The following is a 17,458-nucleotide window of genomic DNA, read 5'->3' on the forward strand; positions in this document are numbered from 1 at the left end:
GGCAACCGCGTACGAGGCAAGTTACAGCAGTGGTTCCAAAGAAATCAGCAGCCCGTAACCCGGCATGGATGGAAAATGTGCAGGGGAGCCGGCTGGATTCAAATTCAGGTTCATCCTGAAGTCCGGCACTGTTGCCACCAGCCAGATCCGGAGATTTTTTTCCAATATTTTTATTGATTTTCTTGCATAAAAGAATACAGAGTACTAAAGTGTGTGTGTATATATATATATAATAAACTATAAAAAATGATAAAATGGTACCAAATACTGTATATTAGAAACACACTTATAATCATGAATACCCTATATTCATGTAAATTGACTTAAATCATAATATTGAAATCTTCTAATTTTATCATTATACAAAAAAAAATCTAATCCGCTACCATCAAAAAGCTGCTTGTTAAAAAAAAGGAAAAAAGGAAAAACGTCCGTATCATCATAAAGAAATAGATGATAATATTAGCCAACATCCGTACATAACAACAAATCAAATGCTTTGAAAATAATTCAAAAATGGTCCCCATTATGTTTGAAAGTCTTTGATTCAGAAATTGAACACCGAATCTTTTCTAAATTTAAGCATGACGTAACATCACGTAGCCACTGATCAGGTATTTCCAAAATCATATCTTGCCCTCCAACAATACCAAATAAGGCAGTCAAAGGATTAGGCTTAAAATTAACTTTAAAAAGTGCAGAAAAGCTTTGAAATACTTCCTTTCAGTACTTTTGAAGACTCGGCCATATCCGAAACATAAGAATCAATGAAGCTAATCCATAGTTGCATCTGTCACAATAGGGAGACATATCCAAATAAAAACGAGAGAGCTTATCCTTAGTCATATGGGCGCTATGGACTACTTTAAATTGTGGGAGGGAATGGCAGGCATATAACGATGAAGTATTAACCAATTTATAAATTTCATTCCAGGTTCCTCAGAGATTGAAGTCTGCAAATCTTGTTCCCAGAGATTTTTAATTTTGTCTAAAGGAACTTTTCTCATTCTCAACAGCATGCCATAAATATTGGATATTGAACCATTCTGAAAAGGTTTCAGATTAAAAATTACATCTAATAAATTCTTATCTGGACTTTTTTGAAATGTATGCAATTGAGACTGCAGAAATTCCCTAATTTGCAGTTAAAAAAAAGTTTTTTGGTAAGCTATATTTAGCTGACAATTGCTCAAGCGAAAAGATTTCCTCCAACTAACAAATCCTGGAAGCATTTAATACCCAGTCTATCCCATTCTTTAAAAACTACATCGATCAAAAAGGTTTAAAAAATAGCTAGAAAAAATAGGACTTGATAGAGAATGTCTCATTAAAACAAAATATTTTCTAAATTGTATCCAAATCCTCAAAGTATGTTTAATCCCCATGGGGATGAATAAAGTATCTATCTAACTACCAAACTGTCAGTTAGTTTACTTAAAGATAAAGGAAGTGAAGATCCAAGAAGAGAAATAATAGAGAATTTATGAACAGAATTAGCTATAGAAACCCAAGCAGGATAGTCCTCATGATTAATATAGTATGACCAAAATGTGAGGTTTCCATATATTGCCTGCCCAGTAAAAAAACATAAAATTTGGTAAAGCTAAACCTCCATTCTTTCTTGCTTTTTGAAAATGAAATTTATTTAGTCGAGAAAGTTTATGTTTCCATATATAGTAAGATAGGGTAGAGTCAAGAGAATCAAAAAAGGATTGAGGAATAAAGGCGGGTAAGGCCTGAAAAAGGTATATAAATTTAGGTAAGATTCATTTTAATAGAATTGATTTGGCCAATCAACGATAATGAAAGAGGCAATCATTTCGAAAGTGTCCTTTTAACGTAACCCAATAGAGTGAAAAAACTTCCTTTAAATAGTAGCTTATAAATCTTAGTCATTATTACACCAAAATAGGTTAATTGATTTCTTACAGTTTTAAAAGGAAGGTTAGTATGAATGGGTACCAAATTATTCAAAGGAAGAAGTTCAGTCTTATGTAAATTTAGATTATATCCTGAAAATTGGCTGAAACAAGAAAGTAAAGAAAGCACAGAAGTTTCGACATTAGAAATATAAAGTAGTAGGTCATCGGCATAGAACAAAACTTTGTGAATAATACCTCTCCTTAATATCCCAGTGATACAGTGAGATTCTCTAAAGGCAATAGCTAAGTGTTCTAAGGCCAGATCAAAGAGCAAAGGACTCAAAGGACAACCTCAAAGGACCAGACTGGATTTATTAAAGATCAATATTCTCATTTCACTATTTGTTGTTTATTAAATGTCATTTATTCTCCTTCTAAAGAGACATTGGAATGTGTGACATCCTTAGGTGCTGAGAAGGCCTTTGATTGGGTTGAATGGAATTATCTATTTAAAACATCAGAAAATTTAATTTTGGGCCTGATTTTATTCAATGGTTTAAATTCCTTTATTTATATCCTTCTGCTCGGGTTTTAACTAATTCTCAGAATTACAAACCATTTATCTCCAATGTGGAACTAAACAAGGTTAGGAGATATTTACATGGCATTAAGTCTATGGCACTTTAAATTAATAGTACATAAAAGAAAATCCCAGCTGTATGTCAACAAAAAAGCTACTTGCGTGAGACTGTTTCAGTTACTGTGGGGCTAGGCACCCATGCCGCTCAGGGGGAACGGGGAATATTACCAATGGAGAGAGTCAAACTGAGCCAAGTAACAGACTGGAGATGGCAGAAATGCCCCATACTTATAGCGCAACAGAGAGTTTGATGGTCATTCCAGATACCAACACTTTGCCCAGTTAGAAGGTGATTACTCTCTCCAACTTGGGTTGAACCACACTGTAACAGTGTGATATCAGATCACACGTTGGCAACTCAAGTGATCTCATCTGAAATGTTGTCCTTCACCCACTGATGAATTTTTAAATCTTTTCAGGTTAAAAATGACAAGGAATTTGTCAATGGAAATTCAAACACAGCACACCAGTTTTGCTGTCTCGGTCTAGATATTTAAGAAGTGGAGCGAGGGATTCACTCGATCATCCTTCCTGCTCAGACTGTGGAGAGGGATTCACTCGGTCATCTGACCAACTGGCACGCCCATCATTTTACACAGGGGAGAGGCCATTCACCTGCTCAGACAGTGGGAGTGCATTCACTCGGTCATCTCATCTGAAGGTATATCAGCAAGTTCACACTGGGCAAGGCCATTCACCTGTTCTGTGAGTGAGAAGGGGTTCAGTCGGTCTTCCCACCTGTGGACACACCAGTCAGATCACACTGGGCAAAGGTTGCTCATCTGCTGAATTTCTGGGAAAGGATTCACTCAGTCATCTGAACTAATGGCTCACCAGCGAGTTCACACTGGAGAGAGGCCATTCACCTGCTCAGACTGTGGGAAGGGATTCACTCGGTCATCCCATCTGAAGGTACATCAGTTAGTTCACACTGGGGAGAAGCCATTCACCTGCTCAGTCTGTGGGAAGGGATTCACTGATCCATCCAAACTGCAGAGACATCAGCGAGTTTACACTGGGGAGAAGCCATTCACCTGCTCAGAATGTGGGAAGGGATTCACTCGGTCATGTAAACTGAAGTTACATCAGCGAGTTCACGCTGGGGAGAGGCCATTCAGCTGCTCAGTCTGTGGGAAGGGATTCACTCAGTCATCTGACCTACTGGTACATCAGCGAGTTCACACTGGAGAGAGGCCATTCACCTGCTACGAATGTGGGAAGGGATTCACTCGGTCATTTGAACTGAAGGTACATCAGAGAGTTCACACTGGAGAGAGGCCATTCACCTGCTCAGACTGTGGGAAGAGATTCACTCAGTCATCTACCCTACTGGTACACCAGCGAGTTCACACTGGGGAGAAGCCATTCACCTGCTCAGAATGTGGGAAGGGATTCACGCGGTCGTTTGAACTGAAGGTACATCAGAGAGTTCACACTGGAGAGAGGCCATTCACCTGCTCAGACTGTGGGAAGGGATTCACTCGGTCATCCCATCTGAAGGTACATCAGTTAGTTCACACTGGGGAGAGGCCATTCACCTGCTCAGACTGTGGGAAAGGATTCACTCGGTTATCCCAACTGAAGGTACATCAGTTAGTTCACACTGGGGAGAAGCCATTCACCTGCTCAGTCTGTGGGAAGGGATTCACTGATCCATCCAAACTACAGAGACATCAGCGAGTTCACACTGGGGAGAAGCCGTTCACCTGCTCAGACTGTGGGAAGGGATTCACTCAGTCATGTAAACTGAAGTTACATCAGCGAGTTCACGCTGGGGAGAGGCCATTCAGCTGCTCAGTCTGTGGGAAGGGATTCACTCAGTCATCTGACCTACTGGTACATCAGCGAGTTCACACTGGAGAGAGGCCATTCACCTGCTACGAATGTGGGAAGGGTTTCACTAGGTCATTTGAACTGAAGGTACATCAGAGAGTTCACACTGGAGAGAGGCCATTCACCTGCTCAGACTGTGGGAAGAGATTCACTCAGTCATCTACCCTACTGGTACACCAGCGAGTTCACACTGGGGAGAAGCCATTCACCTGCTCAGAATGTGGGAAGGGATTCACTCGGTCGTTTGAACTGAAGGTACATCAGAGAGTTCACACTGGAGAGAGGCCATTCACCTGCTCAGACTGTGGGAAGGGATTCACTCGGTCATCCCATCTGAAGGTACATCAGTTAGTTCACACTGGGGAGAAGCCATTCACCTGCTCAGACTGTGGGAAGGGATTCACTCGGTCATGTAAACTGAAGTTACATCAGCGAGTTCACACTGGAGAGTGACCATTCACCTGCTATGAATGTGGGATGGGATTCACTCGGTCATTTGAACTGAAGGTACATCAGAGAGTTCACACTGGAGAGAGGTCATTCACCTGCTCAGAATGTGGGAAGGGATTCACTCGGTCATCTGACCTACTGGTACATCAGCGAGTTCACACTGGGGAGAGGCCATTCACCTGCTCAGAATGTGGGAAGGGATTCACTCGGTCATCTCACCTACTGGCACACCAGCGAGTTCACACTGGGGAGAGGCCATTCACCTGCTCAGAATGTGGGAAGGGATTCACTCGGTCATCTGACCTACTGGTACATCAGCGAGTTCACACTGGGGAGAGGCCATTCACCTGCTCAGAATGTGGGAAAGGATTCACTCTGTCATCTACCCTACTGGTACATCAGCGAGTTCACACTGGGGAGAGGCCATTCACCTGCTCAGAATGTGGGAAGGGATTCATTCGGTCATCTGACCTACTGGGACACCAGTCAGTTCACACTGGGTAGAGGCTGATCACCTACTTAGACTCTGGGAGGAGATTCTCTCAGTCATCTCAACTTTATGTGCATCATTGAGTTCACACTGGGGAGAGGCCGTTCACCTGCTGTGAATGTGGGGAAGGATTTACTCAGTAATCTAACCTTGTGACACAGTACTGGATTCACACTGGGGAGAAACTTTAAATAAGCTGCATGCTGGATATTTGTCCATCACCATTGCTGAATGCAATTTCAAGACTGACTCATAAATTATTGCTGCTGATCACCACACCCAGTTCTGCACCCTGGACACTGGGCATGGGAGGAGTTTCTTCTGCTGCACATTCACATTTAATGGGACTGGAGTTTAATATTCTGGATCTGAGAGAAATAAGTCAGTTATATTTTAAACTCTGTCTCTGGTACTTAGTGAATTTATAACACACCTAGCGTACAGTAGAGGGTCAACTCAGGCCGGCTGGATCCTGCCAGTGATTCTGTTCCAGGACAGTCCTTTTCATTGTTTCAATTTTATTATTGATTTCCAGTAAAAAAAATACAAATCAGTGGAGAGGTTTAGCAAACAGATAATACAAAAGACATAAACAGCAATAAAGAAAAATATATATTGTCAAAGTCAGATAGGTTTAATGTTATGCTGTTATATATACAGTGTAATCAAAAAAACACAACTCTTAACAAATCGTTAAAAAAATTGGAAAATTTTATTTATATGCAGGAAAAAAACAGTAAACTAAATAAGAAAAGAGATTGGGATAGAATTGAGGATAGAATTAGAAGAAAAACAAAGAGTAAAGGCACCCTTCCAGTCACCTCCAAACCTTCACAGATAAGGATTTTCCCTAAAGAGAATAAAGAAAAAATAAATTAAATCATATGAAAATATTGAATAAAGGGTCACCAGACTTGCTCAAAATTAAAAGATGTATCAAACGTCCAGCTTCTAATTTTCTCCAAGCTTAGATATGACATAATGGAGGTGAGCCAATAGAAAACAGTAGAGGATTAGATTCTTTCCAATATAACAAGATAGTACTCCTAGTCAGTAAAGTTGAAAAGGCAGAATTTGCCTTTTCATGTTGAGCAGAAGCAGATACTCTCCCTATTTCCTCTGGAATTATCCCAAAAATTGCCGTAAGAGAAATTGGGTTGAACATCCACATCTATAACTTTAGACAATATTCTAAACACATCTCTTAGAGCAGCTACTTCTACGTTATATCTGTCACAAATAGGGCTTATATTAGGAAATATATGCACCAATTTATCTTTAGACATATTGGCCCTAAGTACTATCTTAAACTGTATAGAGAGTCAACTCAGGCCTGCTGGACCCTGCCAGTGATTCTGTCCCACGACAGTCCTTTTAAATCCTCCCCTGTTGTTCACCTCTTGTTCCCCCTGTGGGATGGGTTCCAAACAGTCACCACTCTGTGGGTGAAAAGGTTCCCTTTGAATTTTCTCCAGACTGAAGAAGTTGTGCTGACTGCAGTTCTGTCTGAGATGTTCTTTGCCCCTGAAATCTCTGAGCTGAGGAAGAATGACATTTGGATTTACTCTCCTTATTCTTGGCTCATTTCCACATTATGGGTCATTTTTCCTGCTTCTAAAGGGTTGTTAGAAAACACCACTGTCCTCTAAAGACTGAAAGCAGAATGCAAAAACATTGGTTGGATGTTCAAAGGAGCAGGGTCAGAAACCAGAGGTGAGTCTGCACAGGGCAGAGTTTGGGGCTCTGGACGATGGTCGAGGTAAGAACGTATGATGAGGAGAAGGAAATCAGCAGCGGGGTGTGGCAATGAATGACAGAGTAACAACATTTGGAAGCTGACAGAGAAAATAATTTGTTTGCCTGGCTAATGACACAAACAATACCTGTGGTGAGCTGCTCCACTGGTCAGGGAACGTGTGTGTTCAGAATTGTTATATCTATCGAGGGATTTGCTTGTTTATCCTGTAATATTATATCCGGATGGTTATTATGGATTGTCCTATCTGTAATAATGTATCAATTATCATATAAATTGTGAGATTTTGACTAAGTGGATCAGGCTGGAATTTATTGTACCTTAATTAGGTTAACATGGTCATTCATCCGTTTGTATTTTAAAGCAAGATTTTGGTGAATGATATTTGCCACTTGATTGCAGCTGTATAATTAATCAGATTGAGTTCAACTGCCGCAGGATCCTGGAATGTGTTGGATTGTGTCTGGTTTCTCTTAGCATTTTCTGCATTGATTGCCTTGTTTGTATTGTATGTATCTGTGATTTTCTTCCCCTTTTGCTAACCACCTTGTCCTGTATTTCTGCAAGGAACCCCTCTGTTTCTGGGAAGCGGTCTCCAACTCTCAGTCCAGGTGCTCGGTGCTTCCTTGTCAACATCTATTCTGCTCAGATCATTGGGATGTCTCCCATGGAAGGTCATTCTCATTCCACTGGTTAATGTTTTCTTCCACAGTGATGATTTTTTTTTCTGAGGTAGCATCTCATTTAAGTTTTCTGGTCTGTATTTCTTTTCACAATTGCATGTACACATATGGAGTGCTGAATCGTGTTCAAATTCAACTGTAATCCAAGATGGCGGCGCGACGGAGCTTGCAGCGGCCATTCCGGAGCTGATTATCTGTTATTTGTGAAGCGGGGTGCCGTGCGCAATTAGAATCGGATGAAAAACGGACGTGGGAGCACGGAGGAACATCTGGAAATCTCCAGGAAGACCTTCTTCGTTACTGCTGCTGCTGTGAGATCCGGGACTCAGCTGGGAAGAACAGGCCCCCATTCCTCGGGGTCGCGTTGGCGGGGCCGTCTTAATACACTCTGCAGAGGATGGTGCTCGGAGAAGCTGTGCCGGAGGGGATGGTCGGAGGCGCGGAGGTTCGCCGGACATGGAGTCCGCTGCGGTCAGGTCGCTTTCACTGTGTGCTGTGTCTGCGAGGCTGAGTCGGGCGGCGCCGTGGATGTCCATAGCGGGGTTATTCCCTTCTGCTGCCTGCGTGGGATGACGAGTCTACCGAGACCCTGTGGACTTGTGGAAACTGTGCTGGTTTCTTTTGAACTTATAGTCTTTTAACATCTTTGGACTATTTTTACTGTGCCCATGGTCTGTTTTTTTTTAATGAATTATGCTATTGTTTGCACTGTTGTAACTACGTGGTTTCGTGCAGGTTTTGTAGCTTTAGTTTTTGGTCTTGTTTTGTCTGGTGGATTTGGATCTCCTTTCAGGGTAACGTGCTAAGACAGTAGCGCGATATTAATACGCAGCATTCTCTCCGGACCCTGGATTGGGGATTGCCAAACGTTATGTGGATTTTCTGGTGTAGACTGTTTTGTCATATGCTTTTGTGATATCATTCTGGAGGAACGTTGTCTCATTTTTTTTAACTGCATTGCATTTGTGGTTTCTAAATGACAAATAAACTGAATCTGAATATAATAACGTGTTTTGATTTACTTTGTTTATCTGTGCGTGGCTCATCAGAGGATTCTGTCCTTTCTTTCATAAGTAGATGTGTGTTCTGTGTGTTGTTTGTGCTGCTGTTCTTTGCAACCCGGCTCGGAGAAACCTTGTCTAGTTTGTCGGTGTGCATGTGTGTTATTAAATGACAGTAAACTCGACTAGAGGTAGCTAGGCCACACCAACCTCCGAGAAAAACATAGACTGACTGTCCAAACCATGTCCAAACAAAAGAAAGGTGAGGAATCACAGAGTCTATATCCTCACCTAGACAGCCTGTGCCCAGGCTGGAATCGGGTCTGGACAAAGTTTTCCCGTCTTTGTGACTCCTTTTCTTGACGCCACTCCTTCTAACAGGCATTCACGCTCTCCATCCCTCCGAACATTATTCACCACCATCACCCTCGCTCTGTCTCTCTGACATTCAACCGCCATCCCTATGGATGAAATTTCCGAATATAAGGTTTACAGGGCTGTATGTTGCTTAAGCTTTGTGAGATTGTGGACTTCTGCGTTTTCCACGAAATAATATCGTGCCTGTCACTACTGTTCCTCAGAACCATAATACAGCTGCGCAAATGACATGAGTTTAACAATAAATCATGAAAATAAACATTGTGAACTAACTCCATTGTTCTGCTAAGATTTCACACACCTCTCTGCTACTAGATATAAAGAGAAGCATTATACTTGTACCTTAGAGTTCCACGCATGTGGACTCTCCGTGATAGCATGTTAAATAAAAGATTTACCAACTGAACTTGATTCTTTAACATCTCTGACAATTTGCCTTAGTTAAGCAGGATGCCAACAAAATAGTTTCAAGCGATGGAGTAACTGTGGGTGGGAATGGCAACTTCGAGTTAGCTACCCGTTGGGTGATCCGCTTTGAGCCTCCTGGCCCATGACCGGATAGAAAGGACGGCATCGGCAAGATCAAGTAGGGAAGACCGCAGCATTATGTGAAGTATTGTGGAAATTAAGGACTTGAGGATCCGGATCCGAGTCCCACCCAAGATGTTTTCCATTTAGTAAACAAATCCAACAGGTATAAATAAGTCTTCAAGAGGCGAACGGAACGAAATGTCGTTCACGCTTGAGTTGCGACTGATTGTCTTTCCTTTGCAGGAGCAGGTAAGTAGATTGAAGGCGGATAGGAAGCAGTGACAGTAAAGTTGATCAGGAATGCGGGGGAGAGAGTTTCCTGTAAAGACAAAGATGCAAACCAGGTAAGTAGATTGAAGGCGGATGGGAAGCAGTGACAGTAAAGTTGATCAGGAATGCGGGGGAGAGAGTTTCCTGTAAAGACAAAGATGCAAACCAGGTAAGTAGATTGAAGGCGGATGGGAAGTAGTGACAGTAAAGTTGATCAGGAATGCGGGGGAGAGAGTTTCCTGTAAAGATAATGATGAAAACCAGGTAAGTAGATTGAAGGAAGATGGTAAGTAATGATAGTAAAGATTGCTGACAGAAATGCGGGGTGAGTTTTCTCTGTAAAGGTAAAGAAAAAAAATGAGAAAGTTGCGCCGGCAGATTGAACGAGTAACGAAATCCCGGGGAGAGCCGCTGGTGCCGCCAATCTCCACTGCTGATGATGGCTAGTTGGAAAGTGGATATACTAGACATGTGATTTCTTTTACCAGTGACTTGTGTGGTTGGACACAAGGACGGTTGCGCTATGGGAGTCTTTTGAGATAAAGAAAATTAAATATTTTAAACAAGATACTGGTAGAGGAGACGGAGACTCTACGCGGGATTTAATAAAGTGTTTTGATTTATGCAATTTACTTTGTTATTTTGAGCCTGGTCAACGGAGTATGTTGTCTTTGTTTTCCTAAGTATCTGTGGGTTGTGTGTGCCCTGGGTCGGGGAAACGAAACGTTGTTTCGTTAAATGACAATAATCTTGACCTGACTTGAGAAAAGGCTGGAGGTAGCTCAGCGACATCAGTCTCCGAAACCAATAAATAGACCGACTCTGCAGAAGACGTCCGAACAGAAGAACCGGGAGGTGTCTCAAGGCTTATATCCTCACCTAGAGAGTCTGAGAGAGCCCGAGCCCGCCCCGGATTCAGATCTGATCGAAGTTTTAATGTTCGCAGAAGCTGTACGACAGAATCAAACACCCCGACCCGCCTTATAACGCCCAGGCAACCGAAGCCGACGAGCAGAAGGGGGATAAACCGCAAGACAAAGAACTATCCAAGGATAGATGAGCCCATTTTCAGGGTCGCTTGTCCACTGGCGGATGGGACTAAAAATCAAACGGGACATGAATATAATTTGCGTATTTAACCAGGAAACGGGAAGCGAATCAGAATAGATCCTGTTTCACAATATCCAAAACAAAAGAATAGCCCCGTCGCGGTAATCCGGCCGTGGGCCCTGTCCGAGGTTCAGGCTATGGGACAAATTTGTAAGATTTATAACCCCTTGCCTGGAAATGGTCAGATGTTATTGAAAGTGGTGCGTGGGACAGACTTGGACGGCAGTGCAAGGAAATTTTGAAGTCCACAGAGGAATAAAGTGAGAAACAATAATGATGGAGATAACGTTACTAATGGAAAGTGGTTACAGGGGACCGTGTAAGGTTGCCATTATGGGGAAGCCATAGTGACTCTGAAGCGGTTGCCAGGTGCAGACAAAAAACAGGAGAACATATGACTGACTGTGTTTCCCGTTTCCCTGACACATGGGAATCATCTGCTGGAATAGACTTGCAGGACAAATCTGCGCTACTGTACAGATAGTCCAGACATTCTTAAACTGCTTAACGACGCTTATCGTCAACGACAGCTTATCCTGACATGCCGACCTCTGATGCAATTCCATCGCACCGTCCGATACACTGACACATCTCAGCCGAGCGAACACCAGAAGCACCTTTCCGCGACTAACAGAGCAGAAACTCTTTCTCTAACCGGACGCATCTATTATGGTCCAGAAGACACAGTGGCAGAACTGTTTATGAGTGAAGGACAGAATGAGCGGTTTAAATTGCCAAACCGGACTTCTCATGTCACGATTGCAATCAAACTCCCTGCAACTCCTGAACTACCCGGACCCGTGCTTCAGACTTTACAGGGTTAAACCGCACACAGTCTACATCACTGCCTAATACTAACGCTACTCTACAACTTCATTCCGGATATTTAATCTTCGCCCTTTTCAGCGTTAAAACAAAGTTTTACCTGCTTGCTCCCCCTCCTTTGCCCGAGCGTGTCGTACACCTTTTGCTTTCGCAGTCACCTCCCTCCCAGTGGTCGGTACACAAGAAGCATGTGGGATAGTACATTCCGCCCCACCACAGGAAGACCAATGCTGTTCCACCCTCGATACGGAAATATAATTTGTCAGCGGAGGGGTCACCTCCCTCCCTGGGGTCGATACACAAGAACCATGTGGGATTGTACATTCCGCCCCACCACAGGAAGACCAATGCTGTTCCACCCTCTATACGGAAATATAATTTGTCACCGGAGGGGTCACCTCCCTCCCTGTGGTCGGTACACAAGAACCATGTGGGTTGTACATTCCGCCCCACCACAGGAAGACCAATGCTGTTCCACCCTCGATACGGAAATATAATTTGTCACCGGAGGGGTCACCTCCCTCCCTGTGGTCGGTACACAAGAACCATGTGGGATTGTACATTCCGCCCCACCACAGGAAGACCAATGCTGTTCCTCCCTCTATACGGAAATATAACTTGTCACCGGAGGGGTCACCTCCCTCCCTGTGGTCGATACACAAGAACCATGTGGGATTGTACATTCCGCCCCACCACAGGAAGACCAATGCTGTTCCACCCTCTATACGGAAATATAATTTGTCACCGGAGGGGTCACCTCCCTCCCTGTGGTCGGTACACAAGAACCATGTGGGATTGTACATTCCGCCCCACCACAGGAAGACCAATGCTGTTCCACCCTCGATACGGAAATATAATTTGTCACCGGAGGGGTCACCACCCTCCCTGTGGTCGGTACACAAGAATCATGTGGGATTGTACATTCCGCCCCACCACAGGAAGACCAATGCTGTTCCACCCTCTATTCGGAAATACAATTTGTCACCGGAGGGGTCACCTCCCTCCCTGTGGTCGGTACACAAGAAGCATGTGGGATTGTACATTCCGCCCCACCACAGGAAGACCAATGCTGTTCCACCCTATATACGGAAATGTAATTTGTCACCGGAGGGGTCACCTCCCTCCCAGTGGTCGATAGACAAGAACCATGTGGGATTGTACATTCCGCCCCACCACAGGAAGACCAATGCTGTTCCACCCTCTATACGGAAATATAATTTGTCACCGGAGGGGTCACCTCCCTCCCTGTGGTCGATACACAAGAACCATGTGGGATTGTACATTCCGCCCCACCACAGGAAGACCAATGCTGTTCCACCCTCTATCCGGAAATATAATTTGTCACCAGAGGGGTCACCTCCCTCCCTGGGGTCGATACACAAGAACCATGTGGGATTGTACATTCCGCCCCACCACAGGAAGACCAATGCTGTTCCACCCTCTATCCGGAAATATAATTTGTCACCAGAGGGGTCACCTCCCTCCCTGTGGTCGATACACAAGAACCATGTGGGATTGTACATTCCGCCCCACCACAGGAAGACCAATACTGTTCCACCCTCTATACGGAAATATAATTTGTCACCGGAGGAAGTGAAAGGTATGGAGTCTGGCATAGAAGCGCTGTTTGATCAGGGAGTGCTGCTCCCAACCTGTAGTCCCTGTAATTCCCCTGTTTTACGAATTCCAAATACAGGTCGTGTTTGTGAGTGATTTTTTTTTTAACCAGTCTTAAGTGCTATTGACAAGATAGTTGTACCTCTTGGTCCCGTCGTGCCCGATACTAACGTCATCCTCTCCAGTATTCCTGCCGCATCTGATGTTTTTCTGTTATAGACCCTGTTCTGCCTTTTTCTCCATCCCATTACACAAGTACAGTGTAGTAATATTGATAGTGGCAATTTAACACAACGATATCGGGGTCTCATACAACCCTTTGCATATTATTCATTACAATTACCTTTATTTGTAAGAGGCATGCCTGCTGTCTAAAATCTGTCGCCGACCCTGCAGTTGTGGTAGAAAAGTCCAATCCTATTGTATTGGATCACCCTGATGAAGGGTCTGGGCCCGAAACGTCACTGTTTGCTCTTTTACTCAGAGGCTGCCTGGCCTGCTGAGTTCCTCCAGGATTTTGTGTCCATTACTATGATTTCCAGCATCTGCAGATTTTCTCTTGTTTGTGATTGGACTCAGACAGCAGCCAACAACAGAAGGAGATGCACTGCATTGACACAACAAAGTTAACCCCGGGTCATTACCATCTCCGGATGCAATGGTCTTGTCATTTAATCTTGCCAGGCAGTTATGTTGTAGTCAGCAAACCTCTCAAACTGATTGGGTGTTAAATTGACCAAGACTAGAATGAAGTCCCTTCGGATTCAAACTGTGATTGTGTTCAAGGGGTGGACGGAGATGGGACATAATCGTTATGTATCACTGGAACAGTTATGTATAACAAAGTTCAAACACGAGGAAATCTGGAGATGCTGGAAATTCAAACAACAACACACACAAAATGCTGGTGGAACACAGCAGGCCAGACAGCATCTATAGGGAGAAGGTCTGTCGAAGGTTCGGGCCGAGACCCTTCGTCAGGACAGAAGGGACAGAAGGACGAAGGGTCTCGGCTCGAAACGTCGACAGCGCTTCTCCCTATAGATGCTGCCTGTCCTGCTGTGTCCCCCCAGCATTTTGTGTGTGTTGTTAATGTATAACAAAGTGTTGAGTTACTAATTACTGGCGCGAGGCGCATAAATCTATACTGCGCTCGAAAAGTTACCTGTTGGGTCAACTCTTACTTCCGTCAACCCCGGGCGTGTAGAATCACCGAAGTTGTAAAAGGCTGATGGGTTGCAGGACAGACATTAGTGAGAGGGAACTGGAAATGCAACGGAGTGTGTAATGTTCAATCAGAGAGCGGCACTACATCGTTTAAAGTAATTCTGCGATATTTCTCTGTGTGGCTTTCCGCATCAGATAATCAATGTAAAAGATACGAGGTATTTGACATTTCTTTTTTTTTACCATTGTGATGAACGGTAAGCATAGACGACTGAAATATTAATGAATATTTAACCGGCCGTACCTTACAAGCTGAGCGTTTCCATTAATTTATGTCTGAATTCTGATTTCCAGTATCATTCTTTATTTTTCCCAAAAATCGATTACACTTGCTGATGGAGATCAGTTCGTTCAGAGAGAGAAACAGAGAGAGAGAGAAAAAAAAGTTGATCCATCCTGACTGAACAAACCCGGGGGAAAGCGCGTAGGTCATCACCAGAACGAAGAATGAGATGTAACGGAGAGAATGAAAATAAAACGGGCGGGACCTGACTGGACCGTCCCGGACAGTTCCCGAGTTCTACAGCGCGGCCACCGTGTGAATTACCGATGAGGCGCGTCTCACATATTTGGCAGGAATCTGATGAAGGACAATTTTCATATTTACGGTGTAGACGGCGAGTGAAATGTAGCACCATTAAACGCATGCGTATTTCAGAGAGCTCAGTTGTTAGCCGTGGTTCTACATATCGGCAAGTGGATAGCTTATGAAGAAAAATGGCGATTGATTTATTTCTACTGCAGAAACCAGCTGGTCGCTCTACAATTTAACGAATTTGGTTAACAGTTTCAGCGGGTATTTCACCGCGTTTTTCAGCTCCTCTCTGAACTTGCTCTGAGTCACGGCGTAAATACATGTGTTGGTGCAGGAGCTGAGGATCTGCAGCATAGTCGCCGTGGAGTCTGCGATATAATTCGGAACCGCGACCAGGTAACGAGGGATGCTTGCAATCCGTGCGTAAATATCAAAAACCACCCGTGTTAACCACAGAAATATAAAACTACCGGTTATACTGAATAGTAAAACGACCGATTTCCTTCGGTTCTCCACCTCCGGGTCCTTCTCATTGTTTCCGTTGCTGCGGCGCCGGAGCCCCATCCGGATTCTGTTGGCGGTCAAAATCCGTCTAACGGTCAGAGCATTGAACAATAACATCAGAACAAACGGGAGACAAGGCATGAAAATACGATGTATCATCTCAAGAGCGGCCCACGAGGGGGACGTAAAGAAACTCTCTTTGGTCAAACAGCCATAGAAAACTCCATCAATTATCACCAAAGGCTCCAATGTAAAGTAGAAAGGGATGCTTTCTAAACAGCCCAGAACACTCACTGTCCCGATAACCACAGCCGCCGTTCTTTCGGTGCAATATTTTGTTTTCAGATTTTCACAACAAATGGCCACAAATCTGTCACAGGTGAACGCGACTGTCAGCCAGACAGAGACCCCGGTGCTTGCTAAAAGCAGGCAACGGGCGACCCTACAAACGGGAGTCCAATAGAGGAAGTAAGAATTAAAATATATGAAAACAGTCCACCTCAGCTGAGGGTCAGAGATAACGACCAGGAGATCGGCAGCTGCCATTCCCAGCAGGTAGCGAGTGATACATTTGGAGAGATCGCACTTTCCTCGGGACAGGATAACAATCGCCACCAGGTTAACTGCAAGAGAGAGGGAGAAAACAGGGAAATTACTGACCAGTCACGGAAATCGAGTCGCAGTGTGATAGAATCAGATTAGATCTTGTGTTTATTTTTCTGCCCTCAAAATGTGGAAACCAGACGACTGGGAACGTACCGCGAGTTTTTTAAATGGGTCAAATCTGGGTGAATTACCAAAACTGACGACAGACAAGCTGCTGAAATGCTTCCTCGGCCGCAGTAAGGGATGGCATTTAAATATCAGCATCACTGACTCTGAGCAGCACCGGAAAGCAACATCTGCAGTTCGGTCTGCTCACATTCCTGATATAATGAGCCACTCACGTTATTCCATCACCCAGTCCCGCAAATCTCAGGCAATTCCTATGGGCAGAATCACAGAAGGACGGCTGGTTCCCACAAATGCAGAAGAGCGCGGTGTCCTCCTCAGCAGACATTTCGATTCACAATTATTCCATGACATCGAGGCAGCGGAGAGGATTTCAGTCAAAAAGGCATCATCACTCCAACGTGGAGAGCTTCCTGCTACGAAAGCAATGGGATTAATATTGTCGCCGCCTTCCGCCCATGACTGAAATGCGGGGACTGGACAGGTGGCTGTGGAAACAAGTAGCGAGAGAAACACTTCAGAACATCGGAATTAACTCTCAGTTTCTGCCGTTTGCAGGTGTGACAGCGGCTTACCGGGAATTCCAACGGCTGAAATAACAGGGTAGTAAATGTCTTCTATCCGCAAGATTACTGGATATCCCATTTGAGTGACGCAGTGAACGCGATTGCTCCGAATTCCACAGCTCGGCAAGACACTCTGGGCTGACGTAGTGCAACAGGCTCTTATTTATACAGGAGATCGATCTCCAGTGACAAGGTCCCTCCTGTATCCATTGTTATTGAACAAACAAATTACATCACCGGCAGAGTCGCAGGTGCAAATACTGTTGGCATGTAACACAAACACGTCAGTATCATTGGCATTACCTCAGTCAGATCAGTCAGACCAAAATGTGTAATGAGACCAGCAAGTGAGCAATGAGGGACACTGTTTTCCACACTTGTAATGACAGCGGTCACAAAGGTTCCCATTTTCCAACTTGAAACTTTCACCGTGGTTCTCTTTCCACAA

General features: G+C 44.1%; 2 protein-coding genes across 2 annotated transcripts; one reads left to right on the top strand and one right to left on the bottom strand.

The window, feature by feature from the left end:
• Positions 1-1,802: 1,802 nt before the first annotated feature.
• Positions 1,803-8,676, top strand: LOC140721347 (uncharacterized). Its single transcript, XM_073036189.1, has 3 exons — positions 1,803-1,811; positions 3,529-4,674; positions 7,599-8,676. The coding sequence occupies exons 1-3, from the start codon at positions 1,803-1,805 to the stop codon at positions 7,854-7,856; spliced, it is 1,413 nt and encodes a 470-aa protein (XP_072892290.1). The 3' UTR covers positions 7,857-8,676.
• A 6,757-nt stretch (positions 8,677-15,433) lies between these two features.
• On the bottom strand, positions 15,434-16,772 carry LOC140721348 (uncharacterized). Its single transcript, XM_073036190.1, has 4 exons — positions 16,660-16,772; positions 16,019-16,154; positions 15,884-15,909; positions 15,434-15,800 (listed from the first exon to the last, which is right to left on the bottom strand). Exons 1-4 carry the CDS (start codon positions 16,770-16,772, stop codon positions 15,434-15,436), a joined length of 642 nt encoding a protein of 213 aa, XP_072892291.1.
• Between the last annotated feature and the right edge of the window lie 686 nt (positions 16,773-17,458).

The sequence above is a fragment of the Hemitrygon akajei genome, unplaced genomic scaffold (genome assembly GCF_048418815.1).
Source record: "Hemitrygon akajei unplaced genomic scaffold, sHemAka1.3 Scf000054, whole genome shotgun sequence".
Taxonomy (NCBI): domain Eukaryota; kingdom Metazoa; phylum Chordata; class Chondrichthyes; order Myliobatiformes; family Dasyatidae; genus Hemitrygon; species Hemitrygon akajei.

Bases quoted from the DNA above. Each gene is read 5' to 3' on its own strand.
- LOC140721348 (XM_073036190.1), bottom strand. From the start codon at position 16,772: ATGTCTGCTGAGGAGGACACCGCGCTCTTCTGCATTTGTGGGAACCAG. The intron at 15,910-16,018 runs GTTATCGGGACA...GTTTGACCAAAG, and splicing joins CCGAAAGAACGGCGGCTGTG to AGAGTTTCTTTACGTCCCCC. The intron at 15,801-15,883 runs GCCGCTCTTGAG...TCTGACCGTTAG, and splicing joins TCTTTACGTCCCCCTCGTGG to ACGGATTTTGACCGCCAACA.
- LOC140721347 (XM_073036189.1), top strand. The intron at 4,675-7,598 runs GTACATCAGTTA...TATTTCTGCAAG, and splicing joins CTCGGTCATCCCATCTGAAG to GAACCCCTCTGTTTCTGGGA.